Raw genomic sequence first — 23,270 nt, forward strand, 5'->3', positions numbered from 1 at the left:
TATACTAACTAATTGGTACAGTTAGCACTCGGTTGATACAATTGGCAATTAGCTTCTATCAATATGTTTATGTCCCAAAAATTTAAAGACACAATCTAAATAAGTAATAACAAATAACAACACAAATAAAAAATCTTATACAACTTCAACCAAATTATCAAGCACAAAGTCATAAATTAAACATTCCAAAGTCTAAAAATTATAAATTTAACAAAAATCTACGGTTGAGATTTATTTTTCACTAAATTTATGGCTGAAATATTTATGGATATATATAGTTTTTAAGAATATATATTGTTTTGCATGAATTGTTGTAATTACAATAATATCCTAGTAGTAGTTGACTTCAACTTGTATGGAAAAATATCAAGTTTGACTCACCATGAATGCATATATTGGAGTTTTTTTATAAAACTTTTATTTTAATTGGTACCATAGTACACGAAAAATTTATACTATTTAACAATTATATTTTGAATTATGACACGGTATATTATAACGTGTATCATGTACCGATTTAGTAGTACATTCATATATTTAATAGTTAATATATGAATTAATTAGAATGAAATTATATAATATTACCGCCCCAATCATATAATATCAAGTCGTCTCTCATGTCTCAACTGTTTCGTCAAGTGATAAAGACATCTCATGGAAATGACCTACTTAACTACTACTATTTTAATATCCCGGGAACATAGCGCCTGATCAAATGACTGCACTTTTGTGTTCACACCGTGGTCGTTGTCGCGTGCACACTGCAAACGATAGGACGTGCGTCAGTCACCCCCTAAACTGTACATGAGCTCGAGTGTGCATTACTAAATTAGCGATGCATATAAGTTTACATACAAATTGGTGAGCATAGCAATGCAGCTTGCCTGTTTCATATATAATGGGAATACTTCGTAGCTTTATTAAAGCATGTATGTTGTGTCTTCTAGGTTGAAAGCGGTGGCGGATCTAGGATACGAACATAGAACTGGCTTGAAATTGAAAGAATGCAAAAAAAAAAAAAATTGTCAGTACAATATATAACCACATAAACATTAATGTCTATAAATTCTTTAAAAATAAGTGTTAATGAATATGAAATAATATTCTAAAAATCGATGACAAATTAAAATACTCAAACAAATTTTTTCTCAAATTAATTAGATTGAAACTTAATAATTCATATTTGCAGTTTCATATTCAATATATAGAATGTCAATATTAAAAAAAATACTTAAAGATTTTTTATGAGATTTAAAAATAAGAATAGCGTCATGTATAAGAAATATATGCTAATAATTCAATTATATATATACATATTTTATTAGCACTAATATATTGAAATTTTGGGATGAATATTGTAGCATGGGCTCCAGCCAGGGCAAGCCCTGGGCTTGATCCACCAGTGGTTGCAAGTTTGGCATCAGCCGCATCTATGCATGTTCCGGCATATAAAATGTAGGTTTGTTTGAGGGGTTCACGGTTGTAATTATTTCCTTCTTGTCGAAAGAAAATCTTTATAAAAGATAATTAAACATTATATTGTTCTACGATACATTAAATGTATGTATTCATACATCAAATACATGTAGTTTGATTCATATTGGTACTATACCTTATTTAAATTAACTAAAAACTTATAGATCTAACAAATTTATCTCTCCTTATTTTTTAGTTTGTTTTCCAGCAAATTTAAGTTTTTCTGCCAAACCACCGGCAATTTGAAGGTGAGCTAATATATAAAGTTGTTCCTTATGTCATGGGTTTTTCATTTAAGTACCATATTGCATATGTTTTGATAAATTTTAAAATTTTAAATTTTACTCATCAAAACTCACAATAGCAGTTAGTTTCTCAGTCGACAGTAACAGCTAGATTTATAGTTGACAGTAGCATGTACCTTCCAAGTCGACAGTAGCAGGTGTCTTCCAAGTCAACAGTAGAAGCTGGTTTTTAACTCGATAGTAGCAGTTAGTTTTTATAATCGACAGTAGCATATAACTTATTCATTGATGATAGCAAACACTATGGGTCAAAGATAAGTAAAAAAATAAAATATTTTATGACATGTGGCAACTTGCCATCATTTGGTTCTTATTTGTAAATTTTGGTCTTTATTTGCTCTATCAAATTAAGTAGTGAGTTATTTGAAAACTAAATTATTGTCTGATACTTTTGAGTAGTTTGTTATATGTAAATTAGCTCCAACTAGTCTACCAATTATCTATGGAATCCTTCTAGTGCGCTTTGTAATATGTGAAACAATAAGGAGATTGGGAGGACAATAGATAATTTTTCAATTTTGAAACGTCTTTTGCGAGAGGACTAGTGTTGAAATTAATTATGGTCCATCTTCTTCTTCTTTTTATTTTGAAAGGAGGTTCATCTTCTTCTAAGTTGCCATGGATAGAGTGACAAAAAAATAAACGTAAAATAAGGGTAAAACCATCTCGTAAATCATGTGTCTGTGTCTAATTTTTTTATTTTATTTTACGTGTTAACGGATCGTATTGTGTCGACTATAGACACTCGACATGGACTGCATTGAAGTTGTTACGACTGGAGTCTTCTCAAAAGCTAAGCCCCAAGTTGAGTCCATCGGCGAGGCCCAAGTCCGTTCGTGAGACAGTGCTAGACTGGCATGAGGGGTAATTTTGGTAATCTGATGATGAAACTTCTCTTGCCACATTAAAAATCTAGGGGAGTGCTGGAGTGAGAGGGTTAGTAGTAGTTGAGAATTGCAGCCAAAGAGAAGAAAAGAAGAGAGAAAGAGAAACGAAAGGATGCCGTGTTTGAACATTTCCGTCAACGTCAGCCTCGAAGGTGTCGACACCTCCTCCATCCTCTCTGAAGCCACATCCACCGTCGCCAAGCTCATCGGCAAACCTGAGGCTGTACGACTCTCTCTCCTGATTGAACTAAATAGTCGATAAACTTTCACTGCTTTGTAGCTATTGCGAAAATCAGTTCGGTAATTTTCATTGTATGTTCATGAATTTGGGTAGGCCTAATTTATGTGCGGACAGCTCAAAAGAGATGAATGGGGTAATATTCAAGTATTGGTAGGTGTTGCATGTTAGAGATGGGAGATGCATATTCTCTATTGCTGGTTTTAGCTTCTCAAATTGTCTCAAATTATAGAGTTTCAGCTTATACGGAGTTGTATTTCAGGAGAAAGTAAAACGGTCCAGCGATATTGGATGAGACAATCTTACTTTCTAGTTTCATGTGGGTTTTGTATCTTTGAGAAGGCAATGCCCTTTCTTTATACTTGATTTGCTTGCCATTTGGTTCTTAGTTTGTTGTTAAGTGGGTGATGCTGGATACATAGTCGTGGCTCATTATGTTGATACCCGACACCTCGCCCCCTAATTCCCTGAGTTTGGTTCTTGAATTATCTAAATATCAGTTTAATGTCTGTCTTACTTAGCTTTTGATTTATAGTTATGTTTTTTTGTACTGTGTTATTAGTTGGTTTCTTAAAGCTTTTTAGCTGTTTCTCGCTCTTGTTTGATTATGTTGGACCGATATGTAGACCTGTGTTTGGCGATATGTATGCAGTATGTCATGATTGTGCTGAAGGGATCAGTTCCCATATCTTTTGGAGGGACTGAGCAGCCAGCTGCTTATGGTGAGTTGGTCTCCATTGGTGGCCTGAGCCCTGATGTGAACAAGAAGTTGAGTGCTGCAATTTCCTCAATCCTTGAGGCCAAGCTGTCTGTGCCCAAGTCACGATTCTTTCTGAAGTTCTATGATACCAAGGCAAGTCATCTCACCTTTCTTAGTTTCCAGAAGAAGGGTCTTTGACACATTGTCATGCATGCGTTTTTTCTCATTGCATTCTTCCTGTTTGTTTAGGCGCATCAGAGTCAAGAACATGCTCAGTGTTTGCATGCTTTACACCAGAACTAGATCATGTAAATATGTCTTTACTATCTAAAAACTGCATAGTTCTGTGTAGCTTTTCTCGAGAATCAAACTCATGTTTCTTTAGAAAACTGTTTCCATGTGTTACCACTTTAAATGAATCTGATGCTTCAATATTTTGCAGGGCTCCAACTTTGGATGGAATGGATCAACCTTTTAGAAGATGTGCTTAGGATGTCCTAAATGCAAAAATCAGCAAACTCTATTGCCAATTGTGATTTGGTATCATACAATACTGGCAAGAACGTTGTTATTTTATTTGTGTGCTCAGTTAGAACCTATTGGAAACATTTAAATGCATGTCTGCCAGCGTTGGCACAACTTCTTGTTCACTTAAGATGATGAATAGATTTCAACAGTCATTTCTCACCGTTGAAGCTCCACTCTGTCAAAAGACAGAGCCGCTGGAATTGCTCTAAGATTGGAATGGATTTCAACAGTCATTTCTCATCATTAGTACTCATTAATGATGCTATGGTAGACGGGGTTTGTTTGCATGCTTTCTGGTTCTTCTGATTCAATTGGAGGTGTAGTCATTAAGCTGTCTTGCATTTTTATATCTTTCAGTAATTTTCAGTTCTTCTACTTCAACTAAGTTTCTACTGGAGTTTAAATCTTGACCAGCGAAGGCATCATCTATTATCCGCTGTCGTTTGGAATCTATTTAGTTTGGTTAGCTAGATTCATGTCTAATTTGTAGCTGATGATCTGGTGCTCTAGATTTTTGTTGTGCTTTATTGATAGAGATTCTAAATTAGAGTCCCTCAAATCTTCCAAGTATGCAACCATAGATTAATTATATCCATGAAAGCATAGAGATTAAGTTTGTGTGAATCTATTTTAGATTTTTAGGTGTTTTATTCAAAGTCCTTTGTTTTATGACACTTTTTCTTTCACACCTGAATTCTTCCTTGTTAACGCTTGAATTCTCTGTCTGCTTCACTTGACGGTTATTGTTATGCTAGCCGATTATCTTGTTAACTTCTATTTGCTCTATATCATGACCAAAATGACCACAGTTGGTCGCGAAGAAGCCTATTTAGGAGGTCGATTTACCAAAGTCCGAAAATGATAATGAAGAGGAAAAATAAAATCAAAATAGAGGTCCTAAAATAATTTAGCCCCTATTTTACTCTTCTAGAAAAAATAGAAAAAAGGAAATTGAGTGGAAGAGACTTTCGTTGACTCATTACCGGTTTTACACCGTCAATCCAAACCCCCAGAAGCTTCCCCCCACCCCAGTTGATAAACTTTTTAACCTTGTTTCCAAAGTAAAAATCCCCCGGGTTTTTACTTTTTACCCGGGTTTCGTCGTCATAACCGTAACCGTAACCGCTAAGCAAAGAAAACACGTCTATTTCCATCCACCTTCCTCTTATAAACCCAAAAAGGCTCTCTCAGATCTTTACAACCCTTCACAAAATCCCAGAGAGAAGAAAATTCCAGATCCAAATCCACCGACAATGTCAACCACCGTCCCACCCGTCCTCCCTATCTCCACCACCACCGTCGCCGCCGCCGGCTCCATCGAGTCCCAATCCCAGCCTCCGATCGCCACCCCTGCCTTCCGCGCCTTCATCAACCACATCACCGACACCGTCCGCAACGGCCTCTCCCAGCGCCGCCCCTGGGCCGAGCTCGCCGACCGCTCCGCCTTCGCCAAACCCGAATCCTTCTCCGACGCCACCGTCCGCGTCCGCAAGAACTACTCCTACTTCCGCGTCAACTACCTCGCCGTCGTCGCCTCCATCGTCGCCGTCTCCCTCTTCACCCACCCCTTCTCCCTCGTCGTCCTCCTCGGCCTCCTCGCCGCCTGGCTCTTCCTCTACCTCTTCCGCCCCTCCGATCAGCCCCTCGTCATCTTCGGCCGGACCTTCTCCGACACCCAGACCTTGCTCGGCCTCGTCGCCCTCAGCGTCTTCGTCGTCTTCCTCACCTCCGTCGGATCCGTCCTCATCTCCGCCCTCATGGTCGGAGTCGCCGTCGTTCTTGTTCACGGTGCTATTAGGGTTCCGGAAGATCTCTTCTTGGATGACCAAGACACTTCCGCCTCCACCGGATTCTTGTCCTTCCTCAACGGCGCAGCTTCCAATGTTGCCGCCGCCACCGCTCCGGCAATGGCTGCCGCTCGCGGTTGATCATCACCGCCATTGGTGAAATTAGTTGATTCATATATAGCTTCTTTTTTCATCCCAGCAAAAAAAAACAAATAAATTTGACGATTTTGTCCTATAAATATATATGTAGGGTGGTTTTTTTTGGTGCAATCTGTATGGATCTGTGTATCTTAATTCTGATTTAGATGTTAGCAAATTCAAACTCTCATTGTTCCCTTGTTGGATCTGTCTATCAGAGTCGTGGTCCTCTTTTGTTTTCCCTTTATTTGATTCAGATACGAATTGTAATTGCTACAGATCATTGATATAATCGATATTTTTTTGTTCTATGATGTGCAAATTTGGAATCTAATTTGTTTATATGATCTCGCAAATTCATGATTGCTTTGTTATAGCTACATTGTTCGATATCAGGCACGCTAGGCTTTGTATACGACATTTGATTACTAGTTTGGATGAGACATTTTGTTCAACTCTGCCCATTTTGATTATATTTTATCTCCATAAGCCAGTTTTAGTTTGTTGTTTTTTTCTAAATTTGTGGCACTTTCCTGAATGTATGTTTTCTAAAGCTTTTAACAACAGCTGCATTGTTAGAAACGACCTAATTCCACATTGTTTAGAAATGATATTCTTTTTGTGACCGCCTTGACTCTAGACTAATGCTGCAGTTTCCTAGTTCTTTACATCTACGTGGTTTAGATGGTACATATGGAACCTCAAAGGTATATGCTTTGATGAATCTGTTTAATAAATACAATGATATAATGTGCATCTTTAATAGATCAGGATTGGAGCTTAATGTCCAGGATAGAGTGCAGTATATGGATTCATCTATGTTAATCTTAGTTCCGTTCACACGGTCGGTAGCTGATTATGAATTCATGCTCAACTATCATTTGATGTAAATCTAAAAGTAAGGAGAATTTTTTTAAAATTGAGTTATTTTGTTTTCAACATTTGGATTTGTAAAAATCCAATGGTGGTTGAACATGAATTTCATGGTCATCTACTGAACGTGTGAATGAGATTGATGTTAACCTAGTGCAAAACTAACAGAGATGTTGAAATCATAGCCTTGGTAGCTTTATGAGAAATCACGACTGCACATATATGCGGAACTGAAGATGGAAATAATTTACATACAAGGCTGCAGGCGATACTGCATCAGGGTCTAAGTTGGGAGTGGAGATCAAGGGTCTTTAATAGTTTCTATATTATGATCAGGATATCACTTTTGGTTCTCATTAGATTGAGGATCTCATTAGCAAGTCTTGTGCCGGTTTTAGTTGACCGCACCACATTCTGATTCGGTGATTCCTGAGGGATAAACTGCTTGCTTCAGAAGTTCAAACCACATCTACTATTCAAAAAAGCTGGTTTCTCAGTTTTTGCATGTGTTATCGATTTAGACTCTGTCTCCCTTTCATTATCTTCACTCCTGGGTTGGGTAAGGGCTGGTTGAGGGGACCTTTCCTGTGACTCCTGCTTCTTATTTCAGTTGCTTTGGCGATTATTGATTGAGGTGCCTTTATATGTGTACCCCTTTTGTTTCTCAAGGGGAAGGAAGGCCTCTTCCCGTGAACATTGCCAACACTCCCAATAGGCACAGTAGTTAACTGTATGAGGTATAATTCGCATAACGAATCCCCAGAACGACTTTAGTCTTCAGTTTCTGCTCCCTCATTGCTCTTCAGCGACAGCTAGCTAGTGAGTCTTAAAGGTGATAGGGTTCTCGAGATTTGAATGAAACTGTTCTCTTACACCAGTTCAAAGAACAATGCTTTTAATCAACAGTTCAACACCAGTTTAGCTCATGATTGTGCAGAAAGGTAAACTTTAGCATTCATGATAAAAGTTTCGCACAGGTAAACATGCTGTCAAAAAGACCAGCTAAACTGTTGTGGTCAGAGCACGGCCATTATAGTATTTCTGGCTGCAGTGACAATATGGCCGAACCAATTTTGGTTGTTATTCTTGGCTCGAAGCGGCAGCAGCAGCTTATAGCTTTATTGATATTATTATTTTTGCCGGGTACTGACCAGTGAAAAATAGCCGTTGTTTACGACCCAATTTTTCAACCCTACCGTTATATGGAGGAAGTGCATGATGGGAAGAAAAACTAGCCGTTGTCATTAACAAAGATGAAAGATGCCTCATGAGTCAAGAAAACGACCCCATTCTTCACCTGATTCTGTGTCCTCTGCCTCTTCTAAACCCTAAACAATAATTATTTTTTCCACTCAGATCCTCCAACTGCCTCAATCATTTCTCCCCCTTCTTATTTAGCTTTTCATTTCATCATTTGTTTGCCAACTTCACCACCTCTCTTCTTCCATTCTCTCTACCTAAGAACATAACAGATACTCAGTAATCTGAATCAAAATTGGTGCTCGTCTTCTTCGAAACAGAAGCTCTCTTCATGTTCTTTGATGGACAATAAGTTCATCCATGCCTTACTCATTGTTCAGCTTCTTGTTTTCACTTGTAGACCTGTTTTTGGAGAGGGAGATGGAATAGTTGTCAGCCGAGCTGATTATCTAGCACTTCGAGCATTCAAGCAGGAGCTTATCGATTTGAAAGGCTTGCTGCGGAGCTGGAACGACAGTGGCTATGGAGTTTGCTCTGGTGGGTGGGCTGGAATCAAGTGTGTCAAGGGGAAGGTCATTGCAATACAGCTTCCATGGAAGAGACTCGGGGGTCGAATCTCCGAGAAGATCGGGCAGCTTCAGGGGCTTCGAAAGCTCAGCTTACATGACAATGTGCTAGGTGGTCCTGTCCCTGCGGCTCTCGGATTGCTTCCCAATCTCAGAGGGGTATACCTCTTCAATAACCGGCTTTCGGGTGCTGTCCCTGCTTCAATTGGTAACTGCCATCTTCTTCAAACTCTTGATTTGAGCAACAATGCACTTCGTGGTTCTATTCCTAGTCTTGCAAACTCCTCTAGGTTGTTTAGGCTTAATTTGAGCTTCAATTCATTTTCTGGTTCAGTCCCAACTAGTCTCACCAAGTCTAATTCCATTATTTTTCTTGCTCTACAACACAACAACCTTTCTGGTTCCATTCCAAGCACTTGGGGTGGAACAAACAGGACTTCCCAGCTTAAGTTCTTGACCCTTGATCATAATCTCATCTCTGGAACTATCCCAAGCTCTTTGAGCAAGTTGGGTTTTCTTGAAGAGATGTCTCTGAGCAATAACCAGATTACAGGAACCTTACCCAATGAACTAGGAGAGCTCACAAGGCTCCAGAAGCTAGACTTATCCAACAATGCTCTCAATGGAAGCATTCCTACAAGCTTTTCCAATTTGTCCTCAATGGTGACATTAAATCTAGAAGGCAATCGCCTAGATAACCAAATTCCAGAAGTCCAGAAAATGCAAAACCTCTCGGTACTTAATCTGAGGAGTAATGAGTTCAGCGGTCATATTCCAGCTTCTATTGGGAATATCTCTGGGATTAATCAAGTTGATTTATCCAAAAACAATTTCACTGGAGAAATCCCTACTTCTTTTACCAGCCTAGCCAACCTCACTTCCTTCAATGTTTCTTACAACAATCTATCTGGCTTGGTCCCATCTCTCCTATCCAAAAAGTTCAATTCCAGCTCTTTTGTGGGAAATCTCCAGCTATGTGGCTACAGTGCTTCGACTCAATGTTCTTCTCCACCACATCAGAATCTTACAGTACCAACAAAAGAGCCTTTGAAGAAAAAGCATCACCACAGACTGAGTACAAGGGACATAATTTTCATAGCAGCAGGTATTGTCCTAGCGGTTCTGCTTCTATTCTGCTGCTGTTTGCTGCTATGTTTGATCAGGAAGAGGTCTGTATTGAAAGGAAATAATAGCAAAACCGCCAAGCAACCGGCCACTGGGAGTATCGACAAGGCAGTTCCTGCAGGCGCTGTGGTTTCATCTGGGGGTGAAGCTGGTGGGAAGCTTGTGCACTTTGATGGGCCATTTGTGTTTACTGCTGATGATCTATTGTGTGCCACTGCCGAGATAATGGGGAAGAGTACATATGGGACAGCATACAAGGCAACATTGGAGGAGGGTAATCAGGTTGCAGTGAAGAGGTTGAGGGAAAAGACTACAAAGGGTCACAAGGAGTTCGAAACTGAAGCTGCAGCAATTGGGAAGATTCGTCACCCAAATCTCTTAGCACTCAGGGCCTATTACTTGGGTCCCAAGGGAGAGAAGCTCCTTGTCTTTGATTTCATGCCTAAAGGCAGCCTTGCCTCATTTCTTCATGGTAAGTTAACTAACTAGCTCATGAAATTTTTGGAGTAGTCTTGATTTTAGAGTTTTGTAGAAGTCTAGATAAGGTCCTCAATTTCATGTGTAATGTCTATTGATTATGCAGCTCGCGGACCAGAAATGGTCATTGATTGGCCGACAAGGATGAACATAGCCATTGGAGTCACAAGAGGAGTGTGCCATCTCCACAACCAGGAGAACATCATACATGGGAACCTCACATCCAGCAACATATTACTCGATGAGCAGACCAATGCTCACATTGCAGACTATGGCCTTTCTCGCCTCATGACCCCTGCTGCCAACACCAATGTGATTGCCACTGCAGGGACCCTCGGCTACAACGCGCCAGAGCTCTCAAAGACCAAGAAGAGCACCGAAAAGACTGATGTCTACAGCCTTGGAGTGATCATATTGGAGCTCCTAACAGGAAAATCGCCTGGAGAGCCAATGAATGGCTTGGACTTGCCCCAGTGGGTGGCATCGATTGTTAAAGAGGAGTGGACTAATGAAGTTTTTGATTTGGAGCTTATAAGGGATGTTCCGATCATAGGTGATCAGCTGCTTAACACATTGAAGTTGGCTCTGCATTGTGTGGATCCCTCCCCGGCCGCAAGACCAGAGGCTCAGCAAGTTCTGCAGCAGCTAGAAGAGAATAAGCCGCCTGAGGCACATGTTGGCTCTGCTGAAGAAGGAACAGAAGTACCAGCATCAGCAACCGAGTAAAAGAATGTTTCTCATCTTCATCTATAAATTTGTTCAAAAGGAGTAGAGGGGATATGTAGGCATGAAATTCTTTTGTTACTAGTATACGTATATATAGGTTATTGTGTTATTCTTTTTATTGAGGATAATAATGATGTACTCAAAACGAGTTGTGGTTCTGTAACAATCAGCAGAATTCATGATCAATATGCAATTGCAAAGTTTAATTGTTTACATCCTCCTACATTCTGTGGTTGATACCAAAGCATTTTTCCATACCAGCCATATTGGATTTGCACCATTTTACCCATTGAGTAATTTTTAGTGTGGCTTTCCAAAAAACCAGATTATAGTGATTAGGGTCTGAGGCTGAATAAGTTCAGTGGCTCACTCTATAGTCTATATCAGTGTTCATAACTTCATAAAACTGTAGAACGAGGACAGTTGGAGCAAAATTTCGTATCACTTTATTTAACTCTATCATCTCCACAGTATGGCTAGTAGCACAGGAAAAGTATGTTTAGGAAAGAGCTCCATTTCTGATATTCATGTCCTATATGTGGAAGCGGGCAAGTATGGAAGCAGAGCACATTTCACTACTTCGTTTTTCTGCATTGAAATTCTATGTGATGAAGATCTTGACAACTATCTATAAATGCACCGAGCAAATTGCATGAAGAGATGAATATTATGTATAGATGTTTTATTGTACCAGTAAGAACTACGATGTATAAGATAGTAATGGAAATTAAAATGACATATTACAACAAAAGGATTGAAAATGAATAGCATGTGCACAGTGATGATGATGAAGTGCATGCTTGAAAATAATCGACCAAATAAAAAAAACAATTGGATGAGCTAAAAGCTAAATTCACATAATATAATATAGATAGAGAAAATAAATCAAGAAAAATTTCATGACTTTACTTGTTGTGATTATAATCGATTTGTAATCACACTATTTTAGAATATTACTGTCACGCCAATCGTTGAAAGAAATATACATCAATCATAATTAAAGTCGATAGTAGTTTGTATACGTAATTGCTGAGATTTATTTTAACTATTTGATCCTATGTAATGTCGTGGTTCGAACAAAAACACTTTGAATTAAAATACTTGTGCAATTATGAATTAACTAATGCACACCTTCATTCCATTAACTCGTGTTTTTTCAATTATTACCGGTGAAAGCTTTACTTGGCAATCTTAAAGATCACTTGGCATCTACCAAACCTCGTCCCCGTTCACCATTTTTACTTCTCCATCTCTCTCTCTGGTGCAATGGAAGATCCCTCCGTAGAGAAAATTGCCATCTCCGGCCCCGCCCTGGCCTCCATGATCCAACGCTTCTCCACCTCCTCCTCCTCCGTCGACGGCTTAATCTTCGGCCACGTCACCCTCCTCGCCCCTACTCTCTCCGACGACGACTCTTCCTCCTCCTCCTCCTCCTCCACCCTCATCGCCACCATCACCTCCTTCTTCTGCTCCTCCTCCTCCCTCTCCTTCTACTCCCCCTCCGGCCGCGTCGACTCTCCCTCCCTCCGCCGCCTCGCCCAGTCCCAATCCCCCTCCTCCCACCTCCTCGGCTGGTTCTCCGGCCGCCGCCGCTCCCACCTCCGCCCCTCCCTCCGCGAATTCGCCGTCTCCACCTCCCTAACCTCCAACCCTAGCCTCTCCTTCCCGATCCAAAGCTCTCCGCCGCCGATCACCTCCCTCAAACCCTCGCTCTTCCTCCTCTTCGCTTCTCCGATCTCCGATCAGGCGATCCACACCCACGAGTACCGCGCCTACCAGTTCCGGTCATCAGCTCGCTCGTTCGAGCCGAAGTCGATCGACATTGTCAACATCGGCCCGGCGTTCCGCGGCCACTACGACGCCTTCAGCCCGAGATCGCAGTTCCCGGCGCTGCCGTGTGAGCTGAGAATTTCGCCGATGAATGTGGACCGGGGAGAAGAGAGCTTAGGGCAGCTGAAGAAGGGGTTGAAGGCTCAGAGTGAGCTGGATATGTGCGCCGAGGGGCTGGAGGTGAGTAGCTTGAGTCGGCTGATGGGGTCGGAGGCGGTGAGTTACACTTGTGGTGTGGAGGACTTGTATGAGAAGATGCTTGCCAAGATCGAAAGCTTGGCTAGGCAAGTGGAGCACAGCTCGGCGAAGATTCGAGAGCAGGTAACAATGTTGGGAGGATTAGTGTGTAAAATTGGATGTGGGGTTTAGTTGAGGCAGTCGATAGTTAAGCATTACTAAAAATGATGATGATCATGAGAATTTGCTCAGTTTAGTAACTTAAAATGGAATGCGGTTTAGTTAAGGCAGTCAAATAGTTACTGAATTAGTGCAGTGTTGTGTTTGTATGTGTCAATTGGATGCTTTCTTTTGGATGATTGATATCACCAATGGTGTGAAATGCAGGAAGATCATAATAGGAAATTGCGGTATAAAGCTGCTAGGACTGCTGGATTGTAGAAACTGCTGAACTCTTGGCCGTTTTTTTGCGTATGTAAGGTAACTATTATCCTATATTAGTTGGCAGTTGGAATTTTTTGAAGCAATGCCAATACTTCTGTTATAGATAGATTTGGGTTTAGATGTGTTCATCGACTTTATTTATGTTAGACTGGTAGGAAAAACAGGATATTGGATGTGCCCATTTACTCATGAACGCTGTTTGTTTGTGTAGAATTACAAGAATTGTAGTGTATTGAGTTGATTAGGAGTTGTATTGCTGTTGTTAGCAATGGATTGGCGATACACTAAGCATGTTCTGCATTCCATGTCGCAAATGTTTACTTCTCTCTAATTTATTTTGTGCTTCTAGAGTTTCTGGCTTTGCATCTTGAATCTTTCTGTATTTACATTGAAATCTACCTATTCTCATTTAATCTCCTCTCATTCCTGTTCAGATTCTCTTTCTATGCCTCACCTTTTATTGCATTCATCTGGAATCACTGGGGAACCTTGTTTACAGGAAAATACCTGCCCAATCTCGTAGCTGAGGGCTTCGAGATTTGGACTTGTGGAATTGCTTTCGATGAAATGTTTGATGACTTTAGGGGGTGATCATCTCTTGGAACCTCAGAACTGTTTTCCTGTCCTGGCGTAGTCAGTTCCACAGGCGGTTATGAAGATAAGGATGGCTCGGGGTGCCTCCTTTGTATCCGAACCATCCTTTGTATTGTAGTGCACAACGTTGTATCAGCATCCATGCTTTTGTGATCAGTTGGGAAGCTCATTCCTATAAATAAGAGTAAGAAGGAAGAAAATTGTTTTATAGTCTTTATACAATGATTTCGATATTTCTCTTTCATCTCTGACCATGTTTTCTTTTCACAATTTCCTCCAAGCTACATGGATTTTTTCTGTCCTAATACGCGTCGGCCAGCTCTCTTTACTTTAAGGGCACGATACAAGACTCGTTACAAAAAATTGCTCTCAATGCATCGGCCCTATCATCTACGATAATTGACTGGGGCAAAATAATTTCACAAGTTTTGAAATTTTTGGTTTTGGTATTGTAAAAATGGACTCTTATGCCTTTGGCCGTGTTACTCACATTAAAGGGCAGAAGTTCACCTCCAGTGTGTTCAAGTAGCGGCTGTAGTTCCACATTCCTCCAACGAACGGGAAAGGTTATAGTCTCCTTAACCCACTCCTGATTTTTATAGTCCTTCAAAATCCTCATCTCCAACATTTCGGTACTAAACATAAAAAATGCCACACCTACACATCCATTTAGTTCAATTATGTCGAAATACACGTGGGAACTGTAATCACTAGGTAGAATGATCGATCTGAATCTCTCATCTCCGACATCGAAAGCTACTATAATAATCCTTTTCAGATCATCAGAAGGCCTCAGTCGAGCCATGTTCACCCAATGCATGGCCCCTTGGACGCACACACTTCTGCTGCAAAAAATATAATCTACCGGGAGAGCGTCATCCTTGTCTACCTCTAAGGCCCTCCATGGAAAAGTACCACTGTTGCTGCTACAACCCATGGCCAAGGTCAGAATCTTGAACACTGTCGGACGCCTAACTGTTCCGTGCCAAATCTGATCGACTAGGAGGATTTTATATTCATTCGTTACATGACAGAAGCCGAAGTGGTGCGAAATGAAGCCGGAAGGGGGATAAGGCTGAGGAATAGTAATGGAGTCTCGAGTGCTAGGATTAATTACGCGAATGGCGCGGTTATGATCAGCAAGCTCATGTTTCTGCTTTGAGTGATAATTAGAGCGATGAGCGCAGATCAAGCCACTGGTACGCTGTACTACGTAGGAACGGAAAACCATATGTTCAGATGGTGCGGACAATGTTAGAAGGTGGGTGGCTACAGCCTGTGATGGATCATCACTAGGAGTACTTGCTTCGTGGCCGATTTGGACTGATAGCAGGTGTTGGTTAGCGCCGGAACTGTCCCAAATATCGAGCAGGACAGTAGTCATCTCCTTATTAGGGCACTGCCGCTGGAATTTACGGTGGGCTGTGACAAAGGAAGGATTGCGGAAGAGAGAAGACCAAGTCTTACTTACACACCTGAAGCGAATCAGGGACTTGGCTGGTAGCCTTGAAAGTATTTCTGAGTGTATGATTTCGCTTGGGAGCTCTGAAACTGAATCCTCATCTACGTCTTCCATGTATATTAATCAAGCTATCAACTTAAGTTGAATAGAGAACTCGCTGGATAACAAAATACCGGCCAATGCTTGATGAATGCATATGCTATATTTATAGTTATAATAGAAATCGAAGGAATCCATTAGCTTCGAATTCCTTGTCCTGTATGGTTTGGTTTCTTTAGTCATTAAGGTTTCCTTGTTATCCTTTAATTTTCTGAAGTTACATAATTTAGGGTTTCCTTCTTCTTCTTTGACAATAAATACAACACCGCAACTTTGTAATTAACACGACCACAGCTAAGTATCAATGCTCTCTCTCTCTCTCTCTCTCTCTCTCTCTCTCTCACCTATTATTAGGTGTTGTCAATGCAAGAGCATACAATAAGTAAATTTGGGGTTTCTTGCTTGAAAATGTATTTACATATTTTTGCTTTAGCCAATCAAATTTAGCAACCATCTCCATCACTTATTAGAAAATCTCTCTCTCTCTCATGTTGACTAAATTGATCAAGGGCACAAATTACCCAAGTGCATACATGCATTGGTTCATATATACAAGAATTACGAGAGCACGCATGTAGTCTTGTTATTATGAAACATACTTTGCAGGCGAATTTAGGGCTTTAGGGCATGGCTTTACCGAGTGGAAAAACACTAGTACTTAAAAATGGAATAATCTACATGAGCCTACTGTACGTATAAAGATGTCTAATACTAATAGACCAGCTCTTATTTTAAGGGCACAAATCCGCACAATGCATGAATCGTAACTAAAGAGTGCTTGCCATGCAGCGGCAGTATCATATCCGATTATCAATTCAGGCAAAATAATTTCACCAGTTTCAAAAAAATTTAATTTTCGTAACCTTGTCATTTGTCTGGCGCTTGTACCACAACTTATCTCAGTATAAGACTTCTTATGTTGTAAATGTCTTTTAAATTCTTGAAGTTAATAGAACTATTGGTTTCTAAAAAAAAATAATAAATGTAAAGATTGACTCGTACCCCTTTGGCCACGTTGCTCACTTTTACGAGCAAAACGTCACCTCCAGTACTATTAAGTGGCCTCGCTACATGTCCCTAATGTTCAATTTTGTAGGGTTACTTGTCGGTAATGTAATCACTTGGTAAAATGATAGATTTGAATTTCTCTTCTCCAAGGCTACTAAGAGTATCTCCAACTAATTAGTTATTTTGCATTCTTAAATTCAAAACTCGACTTATGATATGACAACTATAACATGTTCATATTTTGACTAATCCTTACTCCAATGGAAATGTCTAATTTAAATAAGTTTTTAATATATAATTATTTGGGTAGAGAGAAAGATGAGGAAGCAAGGTTGTGAGAGATGAGAGAGAATAAACGAAATATGAATACAATACTTTTGATTAATTCATGCCTTTGAATCAAATTTGACTACAGATGAGTTTAGTCAAATTCCACTTGAGAATGCATATTCGGTTGAAACTAATATTTTAAGTCAAATATTACCGTTGTGACTGATGTGTCAACAATAGCTAGTCGAATAGAGTTGTTCTAAGTACTAACATAATCCTTTCCAGTTCACCGGTGCGCGTTAGTCGAGCCCTATGCACCCAATGCAAGACCCCCTGGACGCACTCTTTCGCGTTCAAAGTTGCAATTAAGAAGTTTTAGCGGGAGTGCGATCATCGTCTACCTCTAAGCCCTCCATGAAGAAGTACCACTGGTGCCAGAACCCATGGCCAAGGTGAAAGTCTTGAACAGTATCGTACGTCTAGGTCTCTAGGCCTCTCATCGAAAAACCTTTGGACTTCGAGAATTTTTTATTCATTCGTTACTTGACAAGAGCCAAAGTGGTGTGAAACTTTTACTATTCGGCCGGAAGGGGGATAAGGATGAGGAATAGTAATCGAATCTTTCTTTTTAAAATTATATTTTTTTCTTGATGATATTAAACTTCTAAATTCAGGTTCTATTTACACCTGATCAGTTACTTTAAACAGCTCCTTTAATTTTTGTAATTTTTTTCCTGTTTTACCCTCTTATGCATCACCGTGATAGGGATTTCATCAACTTCTTCCCGCTTTTTTTTTTTTTACGAATTCAGTTGTTTGATTTCAACTTAATAGATAAGCCAAAGAAATCAAATTAACCCATCTTGATTATTGTTAAGCCTGACTTAAGTATCTACACATCCATAAACTAAAACTTCTGGGTTTAATTCATTTATTTCTTATCCAGTTATTGACTTGATTTTGAGATACTTGGTGCATTGCATATTAGTCCCAGGTCCTTATGTTCAAAGCATTGATATGAAAAAGTTTAATTGGAGATGGTTACTTATTAGTGGCTGGCTTGAATCCTGTCACAATATATTGATGATTTTAATTGCCAAGTGCACGAATTGAAAGTTTGAAACACACTTTTGCAGACTTGTGGAAAATTTGTATTGGAAAAGTAGAACCCTAGCTTATCAGTCAGAAATTTTGCAAGTTTAAAACCATTCTATCGAATCACCACAAACTAAGATTTAGGAAAAGACCCCAGATGGTCTTTTAATTGAATGCATGCCTAAAGATGAGGAATTGTAGCTCCTATTCTGATAGGAACATCAAGAACAATTAGTTGTTTCATTTTGTTGGAAGGTAAAAGAGGAATATTAAATTTACAAAAATTAAAAGAGGTATGTATAGTAATCCGGGAGGTGCAATTAGAATCTCCCTTCACAATATACGAATATGAAATTAATAGAAAAACAAATATTACAACTTACCAAAAGAAAAAACTTATAGTTTGGGTCGGGGTGTTACATAAAATTCCTCAAATATTGACCTATTGATATACCTTGCAGATTGACCAAATGATTAGTAACTTGGTGACGAAGGTTGGGGCTCTTGATCCCAGCCAGCACCCTCTACAATTATAATTTTATGGTCATGATAATTACGATATACTCCAACTTAAGAGAACACGTACAAGCGGTAATGGAATGAGCCGATATTGAAAAAGAACATATGCATATCATCCTGGAATCAGATTTTGAGGTTCATTCGAATCCGGTACCACCCTCTTTTGCAGCTGCCAACGATCTTCCATCCGAGTTCCTCAACCAATGAGCTAAAATCTTTAGTCCTCTCCCTCATTTGTTTGCATAGCTCTGCCATATGAAGTCTGGAATCTAGAAGTATCTAAATCGCGTCGCTCTTTTGCTCTCCTAGCCTTGTTTAAGCCAACCTTTTGCTTTCCAGTTTATCGTACATTCGTACTGCGTTTTCTTGTAGCATTCGATCAGCTATATTTATGTAAGCTTGTTGGGTGGTCACCATAACCATGGATATAATTAGCGGTTAAGCATCTGAAACTGGAAGAGCGTTTGATTCACTCGTTTGCTCTTTACTTTTAACTGTAGAAGGTTCGATGTTAGGTTATAAACTTCTTGAACAAACATATGCAGAGCCTTATGAAGAAATAAAACAAAAATTATGGCCGTAACACAAGGATAAAAGTACAAAGTTGTTCGAGTTCTCATGACTGAATGAGACAGAAACAGAAAACAACGCTCATAGTTAGATATTCAGCTATCCAGCTAATCCTTCCAGTTACCCACTGAATTCGTTCAATTAGGTAGTTGTGTTTGCGGTCGTAATTTTGATTCATCTGCTAAAAATACAAATCAACTCTCTAAAACCTGCCTTTTTTTCCACGAGTAGATTTTTATTCAATTTAGTATATTGCTTCTATGCAATTTGAATGACATTGACGTCCAAATTCTAAACTAATTTGGATATTGGTCATGAAGAAAGTAGGCATATGAACATCCATTGATTAATATATTGAATATGAGTTTTCAACAATTTACATTTCTCAACCGATCGTGAACTACAACACTAACTTTACCACGATGGTTTAACTTAAATAACCGAGAATGGAGTTGCACCGACGATGATGTTGTTCATTAGTTTGCTATATTATTATTTGCTCAATCTCAATGTAACTTCCATAGATTTTGTAATCCAGCAAAATTCTGCAATTCAAATTATTAGTACACAAATACATCTAGTTTCCTCTAATATCTTAGAGCATCTCCAACAGCTCATTTTAAAATTCTCTATTATAGAAGATGAAAACATCAAATCTCTAAAAAAAAAAGTCTTCAACTCCAACAACTCATATATTCTATTATATAACATTAAATGTAAATGTATATAATTAAATGTAAATCAAATTCAATCTTATAATGTCATAATTTATATCAAGACCAGAATAGGAATGATAAATCATTATCTTTTTTGTAATTTTTTAGGATGGAGAGTGATTTTTTTTTGTAAGAAGTAAAGTTTAGAGATTGTTTTGAAAATTATATAGATTTTGAAAATTCTACAAATCTATCTCTTCTGACAGTTTAGAAGAACTGTTGGAGCTAAAAATTTGATATTTTTCCTCTATAATAGAGATTATTTGAGTTTTAAAAGAGCTGGAGTCTTGGAGATGCTCTTATTGTATGCCAACAAAATATCTCCAAATTTTCATGAAATGGTAATCTTTCACACTTCAATATTTAGTGTTATCACGCCAAAGAAAGACACATGGTGGTCACATCAATTCAATGCACACAAATGAAATGTATACTTCTAAACAAGCTCGTACATTTTTTAGATCATGTACAAAACCTTAAAAAAATTTACTCAAAATTAAAAAGATATTCATGGATCGATCCATCTTCTGGCCGGGTCAGATACGTATTGTTGTTCCATGCAAAATAGCCAATTCAAATATGAACTCTTCCACCAAAAACAGTATAAAATCCTTCTAAAAAATATAACAGAAATAAATCTCAGACACAGCCGTAAAATTATATAAAAATAGATTAAGACCAATCCAGAAATTGAAGTTTTACCGATTACGTGACCAACAAGAACGAGGTCTCCAACGTGTCACAAGAACAGCCCCGCAAATGAGTCATCATGGCCCCCACAAACCAGTCACGTCATCGGTGAGCTATATCCAATTCAACTCTTCGAGGCATTTCTTCGTCCCCAAGTCACCAGCGGAGCCTTTTATGGCTCAAACAGATAAACCCCTCATAAACCCTTCTCCAAGATTCAAGAATTCAACATTACAAGAACGAGGCCGAACACCGGTCAACGAGGAGTTGAATTGCACAGTGAAAAAGCTTGAAACACCAGCTGCATATTGAACCCTATTTTCTGGTTCTGAAATGAATCCCGAGAATTCAGACAGGTGAGTTCTTTGTCACATGTCCCCTACTTTTCTCTTCAAAATGAGCTCGCTTTTGTCTTGCTCTCATCTGGGTCTTTGTTAAAGCTTCATATCTCATCTGGGTTTTTCACTTATGACTGTAATTATGTGTGTTTTTTGTGTATGTGTAAGTACTTCGTGAAATTGATGGTTTTGGGGACTTATGTTTGTTCTTTACTTCATTTTGTTGTTTGATACTTTGAATCAGACTCCTAGTTTGACATTTACGTCAATTAGCTTTGGTTGTGCTTGTTTCAGGGATAAAGAAAAGGGCAAGAGGCATAAAGTGGATAAGACTTTGGCTAAATGGGAGAAGAGGAATGAGAATTTTGGTTTTGCTAAAGATGGATTGGTGAATGGAATGCGTAGGTCGTCTAGGAAGGGTTGTATGAAAGGAAAAGGAGGGCCTGAGAATTTAAATTACAGTTATAGAGGTGTTAGGCAGAGGATTTGGGGAAAGTGGGTTTCTGAAATTCGAGTGCCGAGTAGTGATACACATGGTTTGGCGTCGAATAAGGTTAGTCGTCTGTGGCTTGGTACTTACAATACTGCTGATGAAGCTGCACTTGCTTATGATAAAGCTGCAAAGGCCATGTATGGTCCTGTGGCTAGGCTTAATTTTCCCGAATCTTTGGAGACATCCATGTTGGATGAGCCTGCAGAATCGCGCGATAATGCGTCTGAATTTATGGATAGTGCGGGTGTGGAGCCAAAGCAGGAAGATGAGGTACTTGATATAACTGTAAAAGAGCCTGTTAATAAATGGCATTGGGAAGGTAATAGTACTGTTAAATGTGAATTACAAATGGAGGATGAGCTTGTTAATAATGTTGTAGAAGCTGTGGATATCAACAATGTAAGGGAGTCTGTAGAGGAATGTCATTCAGACCCCAAGTATGTGAAACATGAATTGGTAACTGAGGACAAGTTTGCTAAAGATGACGTAGAAATTCAAGCACTGGCTGTCGAAAATGTAAGGGAGTCTGAAGATGTATGGCCTTGGGAACCTAATTATGTGAAATGTGAATCTGAAAATGAGGACCAGCTTGTTGCAAATGATGTTGAAGTTGGAGCAGTCACTTCAAAGAATGTAAGGGAGAATGAAAATGTGTGGCATTGGGAACCTAAGTATGTAGACTGTGATTTGGAAATTCAGGACGAGCTTCTTCGAAGTAATGTTGATGTTAAAAGACTTGATATGAACAATGTAGAAGAGGAGAAATTTCAAGATGAGGGTTACATTGGAAGCTCCAACCACAGACATAATATTCAGTTGGATAGTTATCTTCAGATTGGAAAGTTTGATGCATTCCGTGATGAGAAGCCTTATACTAATTTGGACTTTCCGAAGCTTCTTTCAAGGTACAGTGATGATCACCCAAGTGCTGAGCTTCCAAATGTGAAATGCAATCCCAAAAATGATTGCAACCCTTCAAATGATGTTATAGTTGACACACCAGTATTGAGCAAACTGGAGGAGAAGGAATTTGCTGTGAATCCTGTGATTCTGGAATCTGGAGACAACAATCTGCATAATGTACCAATAAATGCCGCTAGCAACAATCTGATAGCTAATTTGGGTGAATATGAAAAGATTGTACTGCCTCCTAATGAATTTCAGGGTAATATTGCAGAAACTATGAAACCAAATAGCCATAATGGCTTTGGTGGTAACAATACTTGCTTGCAGGAACATGATGAACAGATAGATGCGGCATACAGTCCAGGAGCTGGCATCAAGTCTTCAAAAGATATTAAAACACAGAAGGAGATCGACAATAATATTAACCACTCGCATAGTTCCTCTTTTACTGAAGAATCTGGCATTGAGCTACATAATCTCCCTAAGCAGTTGCAGGCAGAAGGCAGCTTTGATTATATGGAGGAATGGTCAGGTGTGGATTTTAATCTAGATTGGTCAAGCCAAAATTACTTTTCGGGTGAATTTGAAGAGAATGTATTGCCCGATTCATGGTTCTCATACCCTCACAGAGGCTCTAGCTGAATTGCATACAATCACATCAATATTCTGGGGAACTATAGTTGCAGTTGTAATCTTTGCCCATGAATCCATGATATTACAAACTACAAAGAAGTTTTAAGCAAGACAGATGCTCCAGTGGCTTACACAGCATTGCTATCGTGCCTTATTTTGGGAATTCAAAAGACATAGCAGGAAGTTCCTAGGATTTATTTTGATCAATTAGGAGACGAGTTGTAATTTCTCAGAATAACCATTTATTCTGATGGGAACTGTATTTTCATTGTAGAGTTGATATTGTTTTATGAACATTTGTAGGTATTATCCAAAAAAGATGACATTTGTAGGTGTTGAATGAGTTATATCACAAACCTTCACAAGTGACTACGCTTTGGTTTGATTTCACTGGCACTGT

General features: G+C 39.1%; 5 protein-coding genes across 8 annotated transcripts; all 5 read left to right on the plus strand.

Moving 5' to 3' along the window:
• The first annotated feature begins 2,720 nt into the window (after positions 1–2,720).
• Positions 2,721–4,294, plus strand: LOC126801047 (uncharacterized). 2 transcript variants are annotated; one of them, XM_050528500.1, is made up of 3 exons: positions 2,721–2,891; positions 3,559–3,759; positions 3,856–3,924. In XM_050528500.1, exons 1-3 carry the CDS (start codon positions 2,781–2,783, stop codon positions 3,907–3,909), a joined length of 366 nt encoding a protein of 121 aa, XP_050384457.1. In that variant the 5' UTR covers positions 2,721–2,780; the 3' UTR covers positions 3,910–3,924. The 2 variants fall into 2 exon arrangements, with proteins under 2 accessions (XP_050384457.1, XP_050384458.1); XM_050528501.1 differs by lacking the exon at positions 3,856–3,924 and adding an exon at positions 4,049–4,294 and having other exon boundaries at positions 2,723–2,891.
• Positions 4,295–5,331: 1,037 nt separating this feature from the next.
• LOC126801046 (PRA1 family protein B4-like) lies at positions 5,332–6,368 on the plus strand. Its single transcript, XM_050528499.1, has one exon. It carries the CDS (start codon positions 5,388–5,390, stop codon positions 6,060–6,062), a length of 675 nt encoding a protein of 224 aa, XP_050384456.1. The 5' UTR covers positions 5,332–5,387; the 3' UTR covers positions 6,063–6,368.
• Positions 6,369–8,356: 1,988 nt separating this feature from the next.
• On the plus strand, positions 8,357–11,099 carry LOC126801045 (probably inactive leucine-rich repeat receptor-like protein kinase IMK2). Its single transcript, XM_050528498.1, has 2 exons — positions 8,357–10,295; positions 10,407–11,099. The coding sequence occupies exons 1-2, from the start codon at positions 8,474–8,476 to the stop codon at positions 11,024–11,026; spliced, it is 2,442 nt and encodes an 813-aa protein (XP_050384455.1). The 5' UTR covers positions 8,357–8,473; the 3' UTR covers positions 11,027–11,099.
• Positions 11,100–12,243: 1,144 nt separating this feature from the next.
• Positions 12,244–14,319, plus strand: LOC126798521 (uncharacterized). Of its 3 annotated transcripts, none has more exons than XM_050525522.1 (3): positions 12,244–13,177; positions 13,421–13,513; positions 13,912–14,319. In XM_050525522.1, the coding sequence occupies exons 1-2, from the start codon at positions 12,293–12,295 to the stop codon at positions 13,472–13,474; spliced, it is 939 nt and encodes a 312-aa protein (XP_050381479.1). In that variant the 5' UTR covers positions 12,244–12,292; the 3' UTR covers positions 13,475–13,513; positions 13,912–14,319. The 3 variants fall into 3 exon arrangements, with proteins under 3 accessions (XP_050381479.1, XP_050381480.1, XP_050381478.1); XM_050525523.1 differs by having other exon boundaries at positions 13,977–14,319; XM_050525521.1 differs by having other exon boundaries at positions 13,421–13,512; positions 13,959–14,319.
• A 6,357-nt stretch (positions 14,320–20,676) lies between these two features.
• On the plus strand, positions 20,677–23,179 carry LOC126799822 (uncharacterized). The gene is made up of 2 exons (XM_050527079.1): positions 20,677–20,856; positions 21,133–23,179. Exons 1-2 carry the CDS (start codon positions 20,834–20,836, stop codon positions 22,877–22,879), a joined length of 1,770 nt encoding a protein of 589 aa, XP_050383036.1. The 5' UTR covers positions 20,677–20,833; the 3' UTR covers positions 22,880–23,179.
• The last annotated feature ends 91 nt before the right edge of the window (positions 23,180–23,270 follow it).

Source organism: Argentina anserina, chromosome 6 (assembly GCF_933775445.1).
Source record: "Argentina anserina chromosome 6, drPotAnse1.1, whole genome shotgun sequence".
Taxonomy (NCBI): Eukaryota; Viridiplantae; Streptophyta; class Magnoliopsida; order Rosales; family Rosaceae; genus Argentina; species Argentina anserina.

Bases quoted from the DNA above. Each gene is read 5' to 3' on its own strand.
- LOC126801045 (XM_050528498.1), top strand. From the start codon at position 8,474: ATGGACAATAAGTTCATCCATGCCTTACTCATTGTTCAGCTTCTTGTT. The intron at 10,296-10,406 runs GTAAGTTAACTA...TTGATTATGCAG, and splicing joins CCTTGCCTCATTTCTTCATG to CTCGCGGACCAGAAATGGTC.
- LOC126801046 (XM_050528499.1), top strand. From the start codon at position 5,388: ATGTCAACCACCGTCCCACCCGTCCTCCCTATCTCCACCACCACCGTC.
- LOC126801047 (XM_050528500.1), top strand. From the start codon at position 2,781: ATGCCGTGTTTGAACATTTCCGTCAACGTCAGCCTCGAAGGTGTCGAC. The intron at 2,892-3,558 runs GTACGACTCTCT...ATATGTATGCAG, and splicing joins TCATCGGCAAACCTGAGGCT to TATGTCATGATTGTGCTGAA. The intron at 3,760-3,855 runs GCAAGTCATCTC...CTGTTTGTTTAG, and splicing joins TGAAGTTCTATGATACCAAG to GCGCATCAGAGTCAAGAACA.
- LOC126799822 (XM_050527079.1), top strand. From the start codon at position 20,834: ATGAATCCCGAGAATTCAGACAG. The intron at 20,857-21,132 runs GTGAGTTCTTTG...TGCTTGTTTCAG, and splicing joins AATCCCGAGAATTCAGACAG to GGATAAAGAAAAGGGCAAGA.
- LOC126798521 (XM_050525522.1), top strand. From the start codon at position 12,293: ATGGAAGATCCCTCCGTAGAGAAAATTGCCATCTCCGGCCCCGCCCTG. The intron at 13,178-13,420 runs GTAACAATGTTG...TGTGAAATGCAG, and splicing joins CGGCGAAGATTCGAGAGCAG to GAAGATCATAATAGGAAATT.